Genomic DNA, 14016 nt, shown 5'->3' on the forward strand with positions numbered 1-14016 from the left:
ATTACTCTGATTAGCACATTTCTGTGTGGTACTTTTTAGGTGGATGATTTCTCCTGTTGGAATTGTTGCATGAAACTATAAAAAACACTCTTTCTTGAGCATGTATGGATGATGCTTATGCAGTTTGCTTCTTTCAGCTGTGAATTCTGAGACCAGACAAGGTTTCTTTTACCTGTATAAAATGTATATGTGTGTATATGTGTCTCTCTGCAAGCTAAATTGCCAGACAAGAAATGCACCTTTTTGGGTTAAAATTTTGTGGAATATTTAATGACTAGCTTCCAAAATACAGTTAGGAAAATTGATCAGTTACATGTCAGACATTTCTGCTGGCAGGCTAGGGACAGTCATCTGTGTTGATTTGGTGTTGATGCTGGAAATACATTATTCATCCCATGTCATCTATCGCTGGCAGTTGCAATTTTGGTTGCAATTATTTTTACCTTGAATTTGGCCAATTGTACTTATGATCTGCTTGTGAATGCTATTCAGATTGTTTACATTTCTGGTAATAGGCTGAATTCAGCCATTGCAAAGGTCTCAAAATAACCACAACTCCGAGTACTATCCTTGCCATATGGTTTGCATTACACATAGTATAGTTCTACTATGTTAAATTCTATCAAAAAAGTGCACCTCGTGAATAAGACTCTAAGTATAGTCATGGGGAATCTTAATTTGGTCATAGTATTTGTCCTGATTTTCTGTCCAGTTTTACCTCATCAATAAAAAAATGAAAATCTCCTAGCAAACAGAATGCATGAATTTCTTGCCCTTTCTTTACATATAACTGAGCACTATATTCAGAAAGAAAAGTTTTCCATGGAGAAAGTGTGTTTGTTTTGGTTACCAACTTTCACTTCAACCTTTGTGTGTTTCATAGTCTTTATGTTTTGAGAAGACAGAAGTTAGCATTTTGGGGAAGTAATGTTGCAATACTGTGGACTGGTATGATGAGTTTTGTACATGTCTATGAGAAATACATTTCATTCATCAGCCATGGATGAATGCAGCAATTTTTTGTAATTTTTTTTTTTTAATTGTAAAATAAAGTCTTTAGGTTACTTCCTGATTCTGGCTTATTATGTGGCATGCGTAGGGTAGCTTTATCTCTTCCATTGATTTTTAAACATGCTGGGTGTTTTTTTTTTTTAAATCCATTTCATTATAGTGAATAACTGAAACTCAGTGAAGCTTTGGTTTATTTTTAGGCTATTTATATGTGATACAGTCCACATATGTCTTTAATCTTTAAACTTGTAATTCTCATTCTTACTTCTGACATGTATCACCTTGTGGAATGATACTGGATAGATTCTCCAATCCTGTATTTGTGTAGGACAGTATGTATACAGTTGCTATTTATCTTATGTATAAAACTGACTTAATAATTTGGATTGAGCTGATATCAATAATCACAGTGATAAACAGACTCATCTTTACTTCTGTGGAGGGACACTTGATGGGGTGACTTTGGCTGGCTGTCAGATGCTCACCCTGCTGCTCTCTTATTCCCTCTCCTGAACTGGACATGGGGAGAAAATAAGATTAAAAAGTTCATGGGTCAAGATCAAGAGGGGAGGTCGCTCATCAGTTAGCATTGCAGGCAAAATAGACTCAACTTGGGGAAAATTAATTTTATTTGTTGCCAATTAAAAACAGAGTAGGATAGTGAGAAACAAACACAAAACCAACTTGCCCCCACCTCACCCTTCCCAAGTTCAACTTCACTTCTTTATTCCTGACTTCTCTACCTCCTCCTCGCTGAGCAGCATAGGGCGAAGGGAATGATGGTTGCGTTCAGCTTATCACACCTTGTCTCTGATGCTCCTTCCTCCTCTTGCTCTTCCCCTGCTCCAACATGGGGTCCCCGATGGGACACAGTCCTCCACAAATTTCTCCAACATGAGTCCTTCCCACAGGCTGCAGTTCTCCATGAACTGCTCCAGCGTGGGTCCTGTCCACAGGGTGCAGTCCTTCCGAAACAGACTGCTCCAGTGTGAGTCCCCTATGGGGTCACAGCTCCTGCCAGCAAACCTGCTCCAGCATGACTGCTCTCCACAGGGTCACAGGTCCTGCCAGGTGCCTGCTCCAGCACAGACTTCCCATGGGGTCACAGTCTCCTTCAGGTGCATACTCCTGCTAGGACGTGGGATTCTCCTTGGGCTGCAGATAGATCTGTGCTCCACTGTAGGCCTCCAAGGGCTGCATGGGGACAGCCTGCCTCACCATGGTCTTCACCAGGGGCTGCAAGGGAATCTCTGCTCCAGCACATGGAACACCTCCTCCCCCTCCTTCTCTGTTGTCTGCAGGGCTGCTTGTCTCACATATTCTCACTCCTCTCTCTCAGCTGCTGTTGTGCAGCAGTTTTTCCCCCCTCCTAACTATATTATCACAGAGGTGCTACCACTGTCACTGGTTGGCTCAGCTTTGGCCAGCAGCAGGTCCGTCTTAGAGCCAGCTGGCATTGGGTCTATCAGAGACAGAAGCAGCTTCTGACGTCTTCTCACAGAAGCCACCCCTGTAATCCCCCTGATAACAAAACCTTGCCATGCAAACCCAATACAGTGACAGTACACTTTGCCACAAGTAAGTTGTAATGTCACTCAAATGCAACACGTTAAAGCACAAACCTTAAAAAAATATGCTGAAATTCTATGTTTCTGTTAAGAAAGCAACATATCTAGTGTGGAAAAATTCTGTAGACTTTAATGTATCACGCTTTTTCACAACAGCTAGTTTCTTTCATTGCAATGATTTTGCTGATTGTCGTGTTTCTGTCTAAGAATAAACAACATTTGGGAATTGTGCAAAATGAAAAGCTTCTGATCGGTTTCAGATTATAGCCATTTCTGTTTCCTCCTATCAATTTGGACTGAGGTCTTTATACTTTTTTTACCTTTCTGTAGCCATCGCTCCTTTAACACTACTTCACTCAGCCACAGTGAGGAGCAGTAACAGATAGGTGAGGTTGTTGTTACATGCTGCCTTCCTCTCCAGTTTCTCCTTCCCAGGAGTTCCTTCCTGCTGATATTGCAAGGAGCAGAAACATCCTAATACTTTAAATAAAATTTATGCTGCTTTTTTTTTTTAAATTTAAAGAGAAAATGATGCTGAATAGTCCTTTACCTTCAGTAACTTGGTGAGAAATAAAAATTTCCTTTTCTAGCTCTTTAAGCTTAAAACTTTAGATTTGCCTCTTGGTTCTTCTTCTAACTTTTCAAGAACAAGTGTCTTAAGATCAGCTTTGTGCTTGGGTGGGGTGCTCTGAAGGAGATTAATGACTGAGGTTTTGTTTGCCAATAAGTATAACACCTGCAGAAAAGCATTTTATTCAACCCCCTTATCCTAGGACATTCTTAACAGCATATGAATGTTTCACATAGTGATTTTATTTAGACCTACACATCTGAATTCATTATTCATAAACATATTTCTTGGCAGTTGTCCTATGAATAAACTGGGCTTGTATTATTTTTTCCTTCAGGCATTTCCTTTTGTTATGTGCAAGTACTAGAAGGATTTAATTTCCTTCCATAATAATACTTAACACTTATGTAGTGCCTCACATTATTTAAAAATGCATTATCAGTTTTCTTTTTCAGCTTCCATTAAAATAGCTTCCTTTTCCACTTTCACTTCTGTAAAGTACTGTTGTACTTGTCTGTAGTGATAATGCACACCTTTGTTCTAGTTAGGATAAAGAAAGTAGTAAGAGATTTATTGTCTTTGATCTTCTGACTGTTTAAGCTCCAATTTATTCAGAATTACATATTGAATTTTCCAGCCAAATTTCTTACTTTGCAAGAGGGTTTTCTCTTCTTTTTCCCTTGCTCTGAGGAAATGGTTAAGGCTCTGATAATCGGTGTACATTGTTGTAATTCTGGTTTTGCTTTGGTTACTGTTCTGGGAGAAGTACCCTTGCAGCTGAGGAGAGATAAATCATCCATCTGTAAAGCACTGACAGCATTGTGTGTTAGTCTGCTTGCATGGAGAAGTGGACATAAGGTGTGACAGGATTTTGTTGTCTGTGCATAGCATGAGTCTCAGTTCTTTTCTGCCTTCTTGAGCAGCGGAAAACTATAGTAACAGAAGTTGCTGTGTTCAGGCCTGTAAAGTAGTAACGTCCTTTAGAGAAGAGATGTCATTAGCGCAGCTATGGTTGCGGGATCATGAAGGTGCTCAACAACTTAGGTCTTTATACCTGTGTTGAACTTCTGGAAAGACTAAGTGATGTTGAACCAAGCATTTTTGACTTCCAGTTCAAATACCACTTAGCTATTCTCCCTAAAGATTGAAATAGCTTCTTCATGATATGTTTATCATGTTTACCTTTCAGGATTCAGTTGTGAAAGACTTCACTATGCAAGTTAAATGTTTTCAGTAGTCTAACAACTATATTAAACCATTTCTGTGTGGTTTTGACTCTTTAGTATATAATCTATTTATCTTTTCTTAATTAGGTCTTTACCACTATGCTGACTCACCCAAAATGTCCATAGAAGAATAATGGAAGCCCCTGAATACCTTGATTTGGATGAAATAGATTTTAGTGATGATATATCGGTAAGTACAAGTCTTATTCTGTTTGCTCAAGTTGAGACAATCTTAGATATCTCAATCCTGATATAACAAACAATGCTATTGTTAGAAACCCCACTTCTTTTACCTCATCTATATGAATTTTTAAATAGGTTGAATCTAGAATAAAATAAGGTGTTTTGTAAGGCAAACGTCTAATAAACTGGGAAGGAAAACTTGATTCGTCTCCTTCAGGTAATAAAAATAACTTGCAAAACAAATTAATACACTAGTTTTATTTCTGGGTTGCTTATCTACTGTGTTGTCTTGAATGAGTTATATGCTTTCTGATGCTAGCAGCCTTAGACATCAAAATAACAAGCTTATCTTTCTTTTAATTGAATGTATTTCAGTTGTAAAAAAAACTTCCCTCTCTCACCTCTGAATTGCTCCTTTTTCATGTAAGTTTTTACTCTGCCCTTTCCACCAGCAGCTGTCTCTAAATACAGCAAGATTTTTTTCAGTAGGTGTGATGTAGCTGCCTGTGATGTGGTAGAGTACAGAAAGATGCAGGACTTCCAGGGATTCCTAGGCAGCACTGAGCCTTAATGTCACAACTAAAACAACTACAGGTGTAATTGAAAGCAAAAATACTGTTCATCAACATTGTTAGTGGTTCATACTGGAAGCATTGGTACAATATCATAGAATCATAGAGTGGCATAGGCTGGAAGGGGCCTTAGAGATCACCTAATCTAACCTCCCTGTCATGGGCAGGGACGCTTCTCAACTAGATCAGGCTACTCAAGGCTCTGTCCAACCTGGCCTTGAACACCTCCAGGGAGGGGGCATCCATGACTTCTCTGGCCAATCCATTCCAAAGTCTCACCATCCTCGTACTGAAGAATTTCTTCCTAAAATCTAATCTAAATCTGTTCTCCTTCAACTTAAACCCATTTCCCCTTGTCCTATCAGTGGACACTCTCATAAAAAGTCCCTCCCCAGCCTTCCTGTAAGTTCCATTCAGGTATTGGAAGGCAGCTATTAGGTGCCCCTGAAGTCTTCTCTTTTCAAGGCTGAACAATCCCAGCTCCCGCAACCTGTCCTCGTAGCAGAGGTGCTCCAGCCCCTGGATCATCTTTGTGGCCCTCCTCTGAACACGCTCCAACAAATCTATGTCTCTCTTATAGTGGAACACCAGAACTGGACGCAGTATTCGAGGTGGGGTCTCACAAGAGCAGAGTAGAGGGGGAGAATCACGTCTCTTGACCTGCTGACCACGCTTCTCTCGATACATCCCAGGATGTGGTTGGCCTTCTGGGCTGCATGAGTGCACTGCCGGCTCGTGTTGAGCTTCTCATCTATAAACACCGCCAAATCCTTCTCTTCAGGGCTACTCTCAACCCACTCTGTGCCCAGTTTGTATTTGTGCCTAGGATTGGCCCGACCCAGCTGAAGGACCTTGCATTTTGACTTGTTGAAGCTCATGCAGTTTGCACTGGCCCATTTCTCAAGCCTAGCAAGGTCCCTCTGGATGGCATCTCTTCCCTCAAGTGAGTCCACGGCACCACACAACTTGGTGTCATCGGCAAACTTACTGAGGGTGCACTCAATGCCGTCATCCATGTCGCTGACAAAGATGTTGAACAGCACTGGACCCAGAACAGACCCCTGAGGGACACCGCTTGACACTGGTCTCCATGTAGACATTGAACCATTGACCACAACTCTTTGAGTGCAACCATACAGCCAGTTCATTATCCACTGAGTGGTCCATCTGTCAAATCCGTGTCTCTCCATTTTAGAGACAAGGATGTCATGTGGGACAGTGTCAAACGCCTTGCACAAGTCCAGGAAAATGACATCCGTTGCTTTACCCATGTCAACCCATGTCAACAGAATATATTCTGTTACTCATAATAATACTCCTACTGCCAGTCTTTCTGCTTTTTGTGTAATAGAGTTGCTAATATGTTGAATGTCTGATTAACAATAGACTTGAATACACAAATTAAATCCACTGTAAGAAAATTACTGATCCAATTTTCAGATCAAAGAAAGTGTACCGCCATCATCGTGCATTTTTTTCACAATTTTATAGTTGGGGTTTTTTTTTGTGTGAGTTTGTTTTGTTTTAGTTTGGTTTTGGTTTTGGTTTGTTTTGGTTTTTTGTTTTTCCACAAAAGGCCTGGTTTTCCCTTTAACATTTGGGACTCTTGATTCGTTTTAAAACATTCCAGATGCTTTATTCACAGACAGATTCCTTTTGGAGAGGATTTTATTTTTACCTATTGTAATGTTGATTTTTTATTAAAGAGGAGTATGGCAAATGCCCAAAATATTACAAGATAATGAGCCAATCTTGAGTAAATACCTTATTCTGGGCAACTTTCTCTATTACTGTTATATGCTAGATCATGTCCTGGTATCTGTTTCTATACTCAGTTCTGTAAAACTGTAAAACATAATAGATGTAACCTCTCCATGTCTCTCCCATTGTGGCTATTGCTGCATACTGGTGGGTTAGGTTACTCACTTTTCCGCTGAGCAGCTCAGGCTGCCTGTTTTAATAGGCTGTTCTAAACCTTGAATAAGAAACCAGCACAAATTATAGAGGTAGCAGTTTTACTCCCTGCTTTAGCAGGTAAGAGAACAAAGGATTTGTTGCCAGAATCCAGATTAACAAGAGAATTCATGCTTATTCTACTGCTCTACTCGTATCTCACCATATACAATTTAGAGATACCTGACCTTCACATTTTATCATTAGCCTGCTGTGGAAAGAGCAGCTGCACAGCATCAGCATTAGCAATTTATACTGTTCCTGTTAGCCCTCTGGTTCTAATCCAGTGCAGAAAAGTACTGACTAAAAATAATGGCAGCAAGAAGGTTGTTAAAATGATGCACTTATAAATGTACCTGAGTTAGAAAGCCACTGTGCGTAGTCTAGACCCTTGTAGATCATTTCAGACAAAATGATTAAAATGTAATAGACATAGAAAATAGACAGGAATTTGTTTTAAAAGGCAAAAAGGTATGCAAGTGGGTTTGGTTTCTTTTTTTTGTTTTGTTTTGTTTACATTGCATTTGTGCATAACAAAATGAAATTGTGCATGTCTCCAAAATCATAGACTTATAGTATGGTTTTGGTTGCAGGGACACCTTTCAGTAGATCAGGTTGCTCAAAGCCCCGTTGTGGTGGGTTGACCTTGGCTGACCACCAAGGAAGGGCTCTATCACTCTCCTTCCATCAACAAGATGGGGAGAAAAATATGACAAAAAGCTCATGGGTCAAGATAAGGACAGAGAGATTGCGCACCAATTACTGTCACAGGCAAGACAGACTAGGCTTGCCAATGTTATTTAATTTATTGCCAATCAAAGAGTGTAGGATAATGAGAAATAAGAACAAATCTAGAAACAACTTCCCCTCACCCCTCCCTTCTTCCCAGACTCACTTCACTCATAACTTCCAGGGGGATGGGAGGAGTAGGGGTTGTGGTCAGTTCATAATGCTTTGTCTCTGCCACTCCTTCCTCCTCACAATGTTTTCCTGCTCCAGCATGGGGTCCTTCCAATGGGATACTGACCTTCACAAACTGGCCCAAAGTGAGTCCTTCCCATGGGCTGCAGTTCTTCAAGAACTGGTCCAGCATGGGTCCTTTCCACAGGGTGCAGTCAGGAATGAACTGCTCCAGCATGGGTCCCCTATGAAGTCACAGATCCTGCCAGAAAACCTGCTCCTGTGTGGGCTCCTCTCCATAGACTACAGGTTTCTTCAGGGCACATCCACCTGCTCTGATGTGAGGTCCTTCATGGGCTGCAGAGTGGATATCTGCTCCACCATGGTCTTCTCCATGGGCTACAGGGGAATCTCTACTCCAATGCCTGGAACATCTCCTCCCCCTCCTTCTTCACTGACCTTGGTGTCTGCACAGTTGTTTCTCTCACTCCTCTCTCCCAGCTGCTGTTGTGCAGGGTTTTTTACCCTTTCTTAAATATGTTATCTCAGAGGCACTACCAACCTCACTGATGGGCTCAGCTTTGGCCAGCCACGGGTCCATCTTGGAATCAACTGGAACTATCTCTGTCCTCACAGAAACCATCTCTGCAGACTCTCCCACTAGTTTGCCACGTAAACCCAATACAGTTGTCAAGGATGGGCATCCACCAGTTCTCTGGGCAACCTGTTCCAGTGTGTCACCACCCTCGTTGTAAAATATTTCTTATATTCAATTTAAATTGACCTTTTTTCAGTAGCCCCTTGTCTCCTGTCACTACAGGCCTTGGTAAACCATTTTTATCTTTCTTATAAGCCCCCTTTACATATTGAAAGGTCTCCCTGCAGCCTTCTCTTCTTCAGGCTGAACAACCCCAATTGTCTCCGCCTTTCTTCATAACAGAGGTTTTCCAGTCCTCTGACCGTTTTTGTGGCCTTCCTCTAGACCCACTCAACAGGACCGTGTCTTTCTTGTACTGGAGGCTCGAGACCAGGATGCAGTACTCCGCTTGAGGACTCCCGAGAGTGGAGTTGAGGGAGAGAATCACCTCTCTTGCCCTGCTGGCCATTCTTCTTTTTATGCAGTCCAGGATATGCTTGGCTTTCTGGTCTGCAAGTGTGTGGTGCCAGCTTACATCCAATTTTTTATCCACCAGGATCCACAGGTTCTTCTGTACAGGACTGCTCTCAAGCCCTTAGTCCATATTGATTCTGGCAGTTGTCTGTGTTGATAGTGGCAGTTGTCCTGACCCAGGTGCTGGACCTTGCCCTTGTTGAATTTTATGAGATTTGCATGGACCTACTTCTTGAAGCCTGTCAAGGACCCTCTGGAAGACATCTCTTTCCTCAAGCGAATCAACTGCACCACTCAGCTTGGTGTCATATGAAAACTTTCAGAGAATGCACTCAGTCCCACTGTCTATGTCGTTGAGGAAGATATTAAATAGTGTTGGTTCCGGTATGCACCCTTGAGGGACACCACTCATTACTGGTTTCCACTTGGAGACTGAGCCATTGGCTGTAACTTGTTGGATATGGCCAATTCCTTATCCGTCTTACCATCCATCCATCAAACCCATATCTCTCCAAATTAGAGGCAAGGATGTTGTGTGGGACCATGTCAAAGGCCTTACAGAAGTTGAAGTAGATGACATCTGTAGCTCTTATCACTCCATCGTAGAAGGCCACTAGATTAGTGAGGCACGATTTGCCCTTTGTGAAGCCATATTGGCTGTCTCTACTCGCCTCTCTGTCATCTGTATGTTTCATCATAACTTCCAGGAGGATCTGTTCCACAGTCTTTCTGGGCACGGAGGTAAGGCTGGCTGGTTAGTAGTTCCCAGGGTCCTCCTTTTTACCCTTGTTGAAAATTGATGTGCTATTCCTATTTCTCCAGTCATTACAAACTTTACCTGACTGCCATGACTTTCAAAAATGACTGAGAGGGGCTTAGCAACTACATCTATCAATTCCCTTAGGACCCTGGAATGCAAATACGATGCTTATTTTGCAAACTAAGATGGTACTATTCCAGATCCATCTGGTACACTATATCTGAGTGTAGTTTAGACAGCAGAATAGGTTTCTGGGAGTCTTGCTATTCTGTCTGCAATGACATTAAGCAACTAAACTGAATATTTGCATTTATTTTTCATGAATAACTACTCTCAGAAAGGAAGAAAAAAAATTATGACCTATAAGTTGCATTAAATTATAGATACATTATAAAATTATAAGTATGTTTTAAACTTTCCTCTTTTTTCCTTTAGTACTCTTGATTTTGCCCACAAATTTATTCCTGCTTGTAAGTCACACGCTATTGTTGTGATTACCTGAAGATTTTCTAATGCCTTAATCAAAATGCAGGATTTCTATTGCATTGGCAAACTGTGCAAATTAACACTATTTCATTTCTTGGTTTACAGAAATAATACCAAATGACCTAGTCATAACCAGAGCTCCTGGTGCTAGATATTTGTAAACTATTTTGGCTTGAGTGTATAGATTATTCCTCTGATCATTCAAATAGCTTTGTATGAATAAAAGCTTGGCTCAGTAGTGCCAGTGCAGGACTGGGTCTAATTTTAAAGTGAATTCACACGTAATTAATCAGCTGTTGAATTGTCAGGTATTTTGAAAGAGCTTGAAGAACTTCTTCATGTTAATCCTCACCTGACAGGGCAGATGTAAACTATGTATGGTCAGGAGTATGGCTGATCTCTTGGCCTTCCAGTTACTTAACATGGAGCACCTTTTGAGTATGCTGTCACCCTTCCTTGGCTGTGGAAAGCGCTGGATCACCCCTCAGGCTCACACAGTTGTACAGGCGGCACACAGCCAGACTTTGCCTACCCAGCGACCAGGACTTCAGGGCTCAGCATGGAGGATCCTACATAGCTGTGCAGGCACAGTCACTTACTGCAGCGGGTTGGTTTATTTCCCCACCCAGCTGATGAACTCATTGATAAAATTCTCTTTTTTTCCCTCCTTTCCCTTTTCAGAATGAAACAAAATGCAGATGACCACTAAAATGTTCATAGAAAGTGTTAAATTCAAACAGTCATTTTGTACTTTTAACAGTGTTAGTGTCTATACAGATGTTTAAAGTTAAAAGGAAGAATAACCTATGAAATGCATATATAAGATGCTATAAAAAGTACATTGCATGAATAACCTATTCAGTACTCCAAAGATGCTGATTAGTAAGTAAGAAGTTGGGGTTTTTTATTATTTTTAATGAGTGTTATTTCTCACAACTACTGTGCCAGCAAAATCTCTTTCCTCCACTTTTTTGCTCTGGAGCTGCTTAAATTGACATTACTAATGAGAAAAATTTTCTGCAACCTTAGGCCAAGTATTGTCGCTCTACTTTTTCTTGATGTAGCTTACTATTCTCAAATAAATGTCTAGGAAAAAGGGTGCTATTATGCAGTTATAAATGATTAAGCAAATGTAATATAAAGGTATTAATTTAATGGGATTTGAAGAGTAATGAAGAAGTTTATTTTCCACTGTAGCAAATAAACTGAAATGAGAGTGTTAAATGGCTTACAGTAACAAAAATACCTAGAAACAAATTAGCTATAATCATGTAATCATAGAATGGCTCGGGTTGGAAGGGACCTTAGAGATCATCTAGTTTCAACCTCACTGCCATTGGCAGGGACACCTTCCAGTAGACCAGGTTACTCAAAGCCTCATACAACCTGGCTTTGACCACCTCCAGGGATGGGGCATCCACAACTTCTCTGGGCAACCTGGTCCAGTGCTTCTCTACCCTCAGAGTGAAGAATTTTTTCCTTAAATCTAGTTGAAATCTACCCTCTTCCAGTTTAAAGCCATCGCACCTTTTCCTATCACTTTATGACCTTGTAAAAAGTTCTTCTCCAGCTTTCTTATGGGTGGCTTTTAGGTACTAGAAGACTGCAAGAAGGCCTCCCCAGAGTCGTCTCCAGGCTGAACAGCCTGTCTTCATAGGAGAGGCGCTCAACCTTGGATCATTTTCGTGGCCCTCCTCTGGAACTCCAACAGCTCCATGTCCTTCTTGTGTTGGGGACTCCAGAGCTGAACACAGTATTCCAGGTGGGGTCTCACAAGAGCAGAGTAGAGGGGCAGAATCAACTCCCTCAACCTGCCGGCCACACTTCTTTGGATGCAGCCCAGGATACAGTTGGCTTTCTGGGCTGCAAGCGCACATTGCCAGCTCATGTTGAGCTTCTCATCAACCAGCACTCCCAAGTCTTTTTCCATATTTTGAATGAATAATGTTACCCTGCCTCCACACTTACTCTTGTGCAAAAATCAGCGTAGATGATCTCCCAATTTGGGTGACACTGGAGATACTATGGATCACATTTTTAATCTTATCATCAGTTGGTGCAGTAGATCTGTGATATTTAACACTATGCAAATCATAGAAGGCATATCAGATAAGCATCAAATAATGAACAGGTTGGGCATGTTTACCCTGCCCACAGCACAGGAGTATGAGAGCAAGCAGACATTGAAGCAAGAGGAGAGGTGCTCCAGCTCGGAACATCTTTGTGGCCCTTCTCTGAACCCTCTCCAGCAGGTCTATGTCCTTCTTCTGTTGGGGGCCCCAGAGCTAAACGCAGTACTCTGGCTGGAGTCTCACGAGAGCAGAGTAGAGGGGCAGAAACACCTCCCTTGACCTGATGGCCATGCTTCTTTTGATGCAGCCCAGGATGCGGTTGGTTTTATGGGCTTCACGTGTACATTGCTGGCTCCTGTTGAGCTTCTCATCAACCAACACATCTAAATCCTTCTCCTCAGGGCTGTTCTTAATCCATTCTTCACTCAGCCTTTACTTGTGCTTGGGATTGCCCTGACCCATGTGCAGGATCTTGCACTTGGCCTTGTTGAACTCTATGAGATTTGCAAGACCCACCTCTCACACCTGTCAAGGTCCCTCTGGATGGCATCCCTTTTCTCCAGCGTGTTGACCACACCACACAGCTTGATGCTGTCAGCAAACTTGCTAAGGATTCACTCAATCCCAGTATCTGTCACTAACAAAGATCTTAAACAGCATCAGACCTAATACTGATCCCTGAGGAACACCACTCATCACTGGTCTCCACTCAACATCGAGTCATTGACCGCAACTCTTTGAGTGTGACCATCCAGCCAATTCTTATCTATTGAGTATTCTGTTGGTCAAATCCATGTCTCTCTAATTAAGAGACAAGGATGTCATTCAGGACAGTGTCAAATGCTTTGCACAAGTCCAGGTAGACGATGTCAGTTGCTCTTCCCTTATCCACCAACGCTGTAACCCCATCATAGAAGGCTACCAGATTTGGCAGACACAATTTGCCTTTAGTGAAGCCATGTTGACTCTCACCAATCACCTCCTCATTTTCCATGTGCCTTAGCATAGTTGCCAGGAGGATCTGATCCATGATCTTGCCAGGCATAGAGGTGAGACTGACTAGCCTGTAGTTTCCCAGGTCTTCCCTTTTTCCCTTTTGGGAAACGTGGGCTATATTGACCTTTTCCAGTTGGTGAGAACTTCACCGGACTACCACAACTTCTGAAATATGATGGATAGTGGCTTAGTGACTTGATTTGCCAGTTCCCTCAGGACCTACAGATACACCTCATCAGGTCTCATGGACTTGTGCACCTTCAAGACCTGATCTTCTTGTGCAGTGGGTGGTTCTTCATTCTCCCAGTCCCTGCCTTTGCCTTCTGTGATTTGGGCAGTGCGGCTAGAGCACTTGCCAGTGAAGACTGAGGCAAAGAAGTCATTGAGTACCTCAGCCTTCTTCATATCCTAGGTAACCAGGTCTCCTGTTTCTTTTCAGAGAGGGCCCACATTTTTCCTTCTTTTGTCACTGATGTACCTATAAAGCCTGTAAAGGCTTTTCTTGTTGCCTTTGATGTCCCTGGCCAGATTGAATTACATCAAGGCTTTGGCCTTCCTAACCTGATCCCTGGCTGCTCAGACAATTTCTCTGTATTCCCCCCAGGCT

At 41.9% G+C, this 14016-nt stretch overlaps 1 protein-coding gene across 1 annotated transcript in view; it reads left to right on the forward strand.

Annotated features, from left to right (window-relative positions):
* The first annotated feature begins 4509 nt into the window (after positions 1–4509).
* Positions 4510–14016, forward strand: part of SNCAIP (synuclein alpha interacting protein) — a 63905-nt gene continuing 54398 nt past the window's right edge. Inside the window, exon 1 of the mRNA XM_086629322.1 lies at positions 4510–4566. Coding sequence (XP_086485448.1) covers positions 4510–4566 — 57 coding nt within the window. The remainder of the gene's footprint in view (positions 4567–14016) is intronic.

This window comes from Tauraco erythrolophus, chromosome Z (assembly GCF_009769465.1).
Source record: "Tauraco erythrolophus isolate bTauEry1 chromosome Z, bTauEry1.pri, whole genome shotgun sequence".
Lineage (NCBI taxonomy): Eukaryota > Metazoa > Chordata > Aves > Musophagiformes > Musophagidae > Tauraco > Tauraco erythrolophus.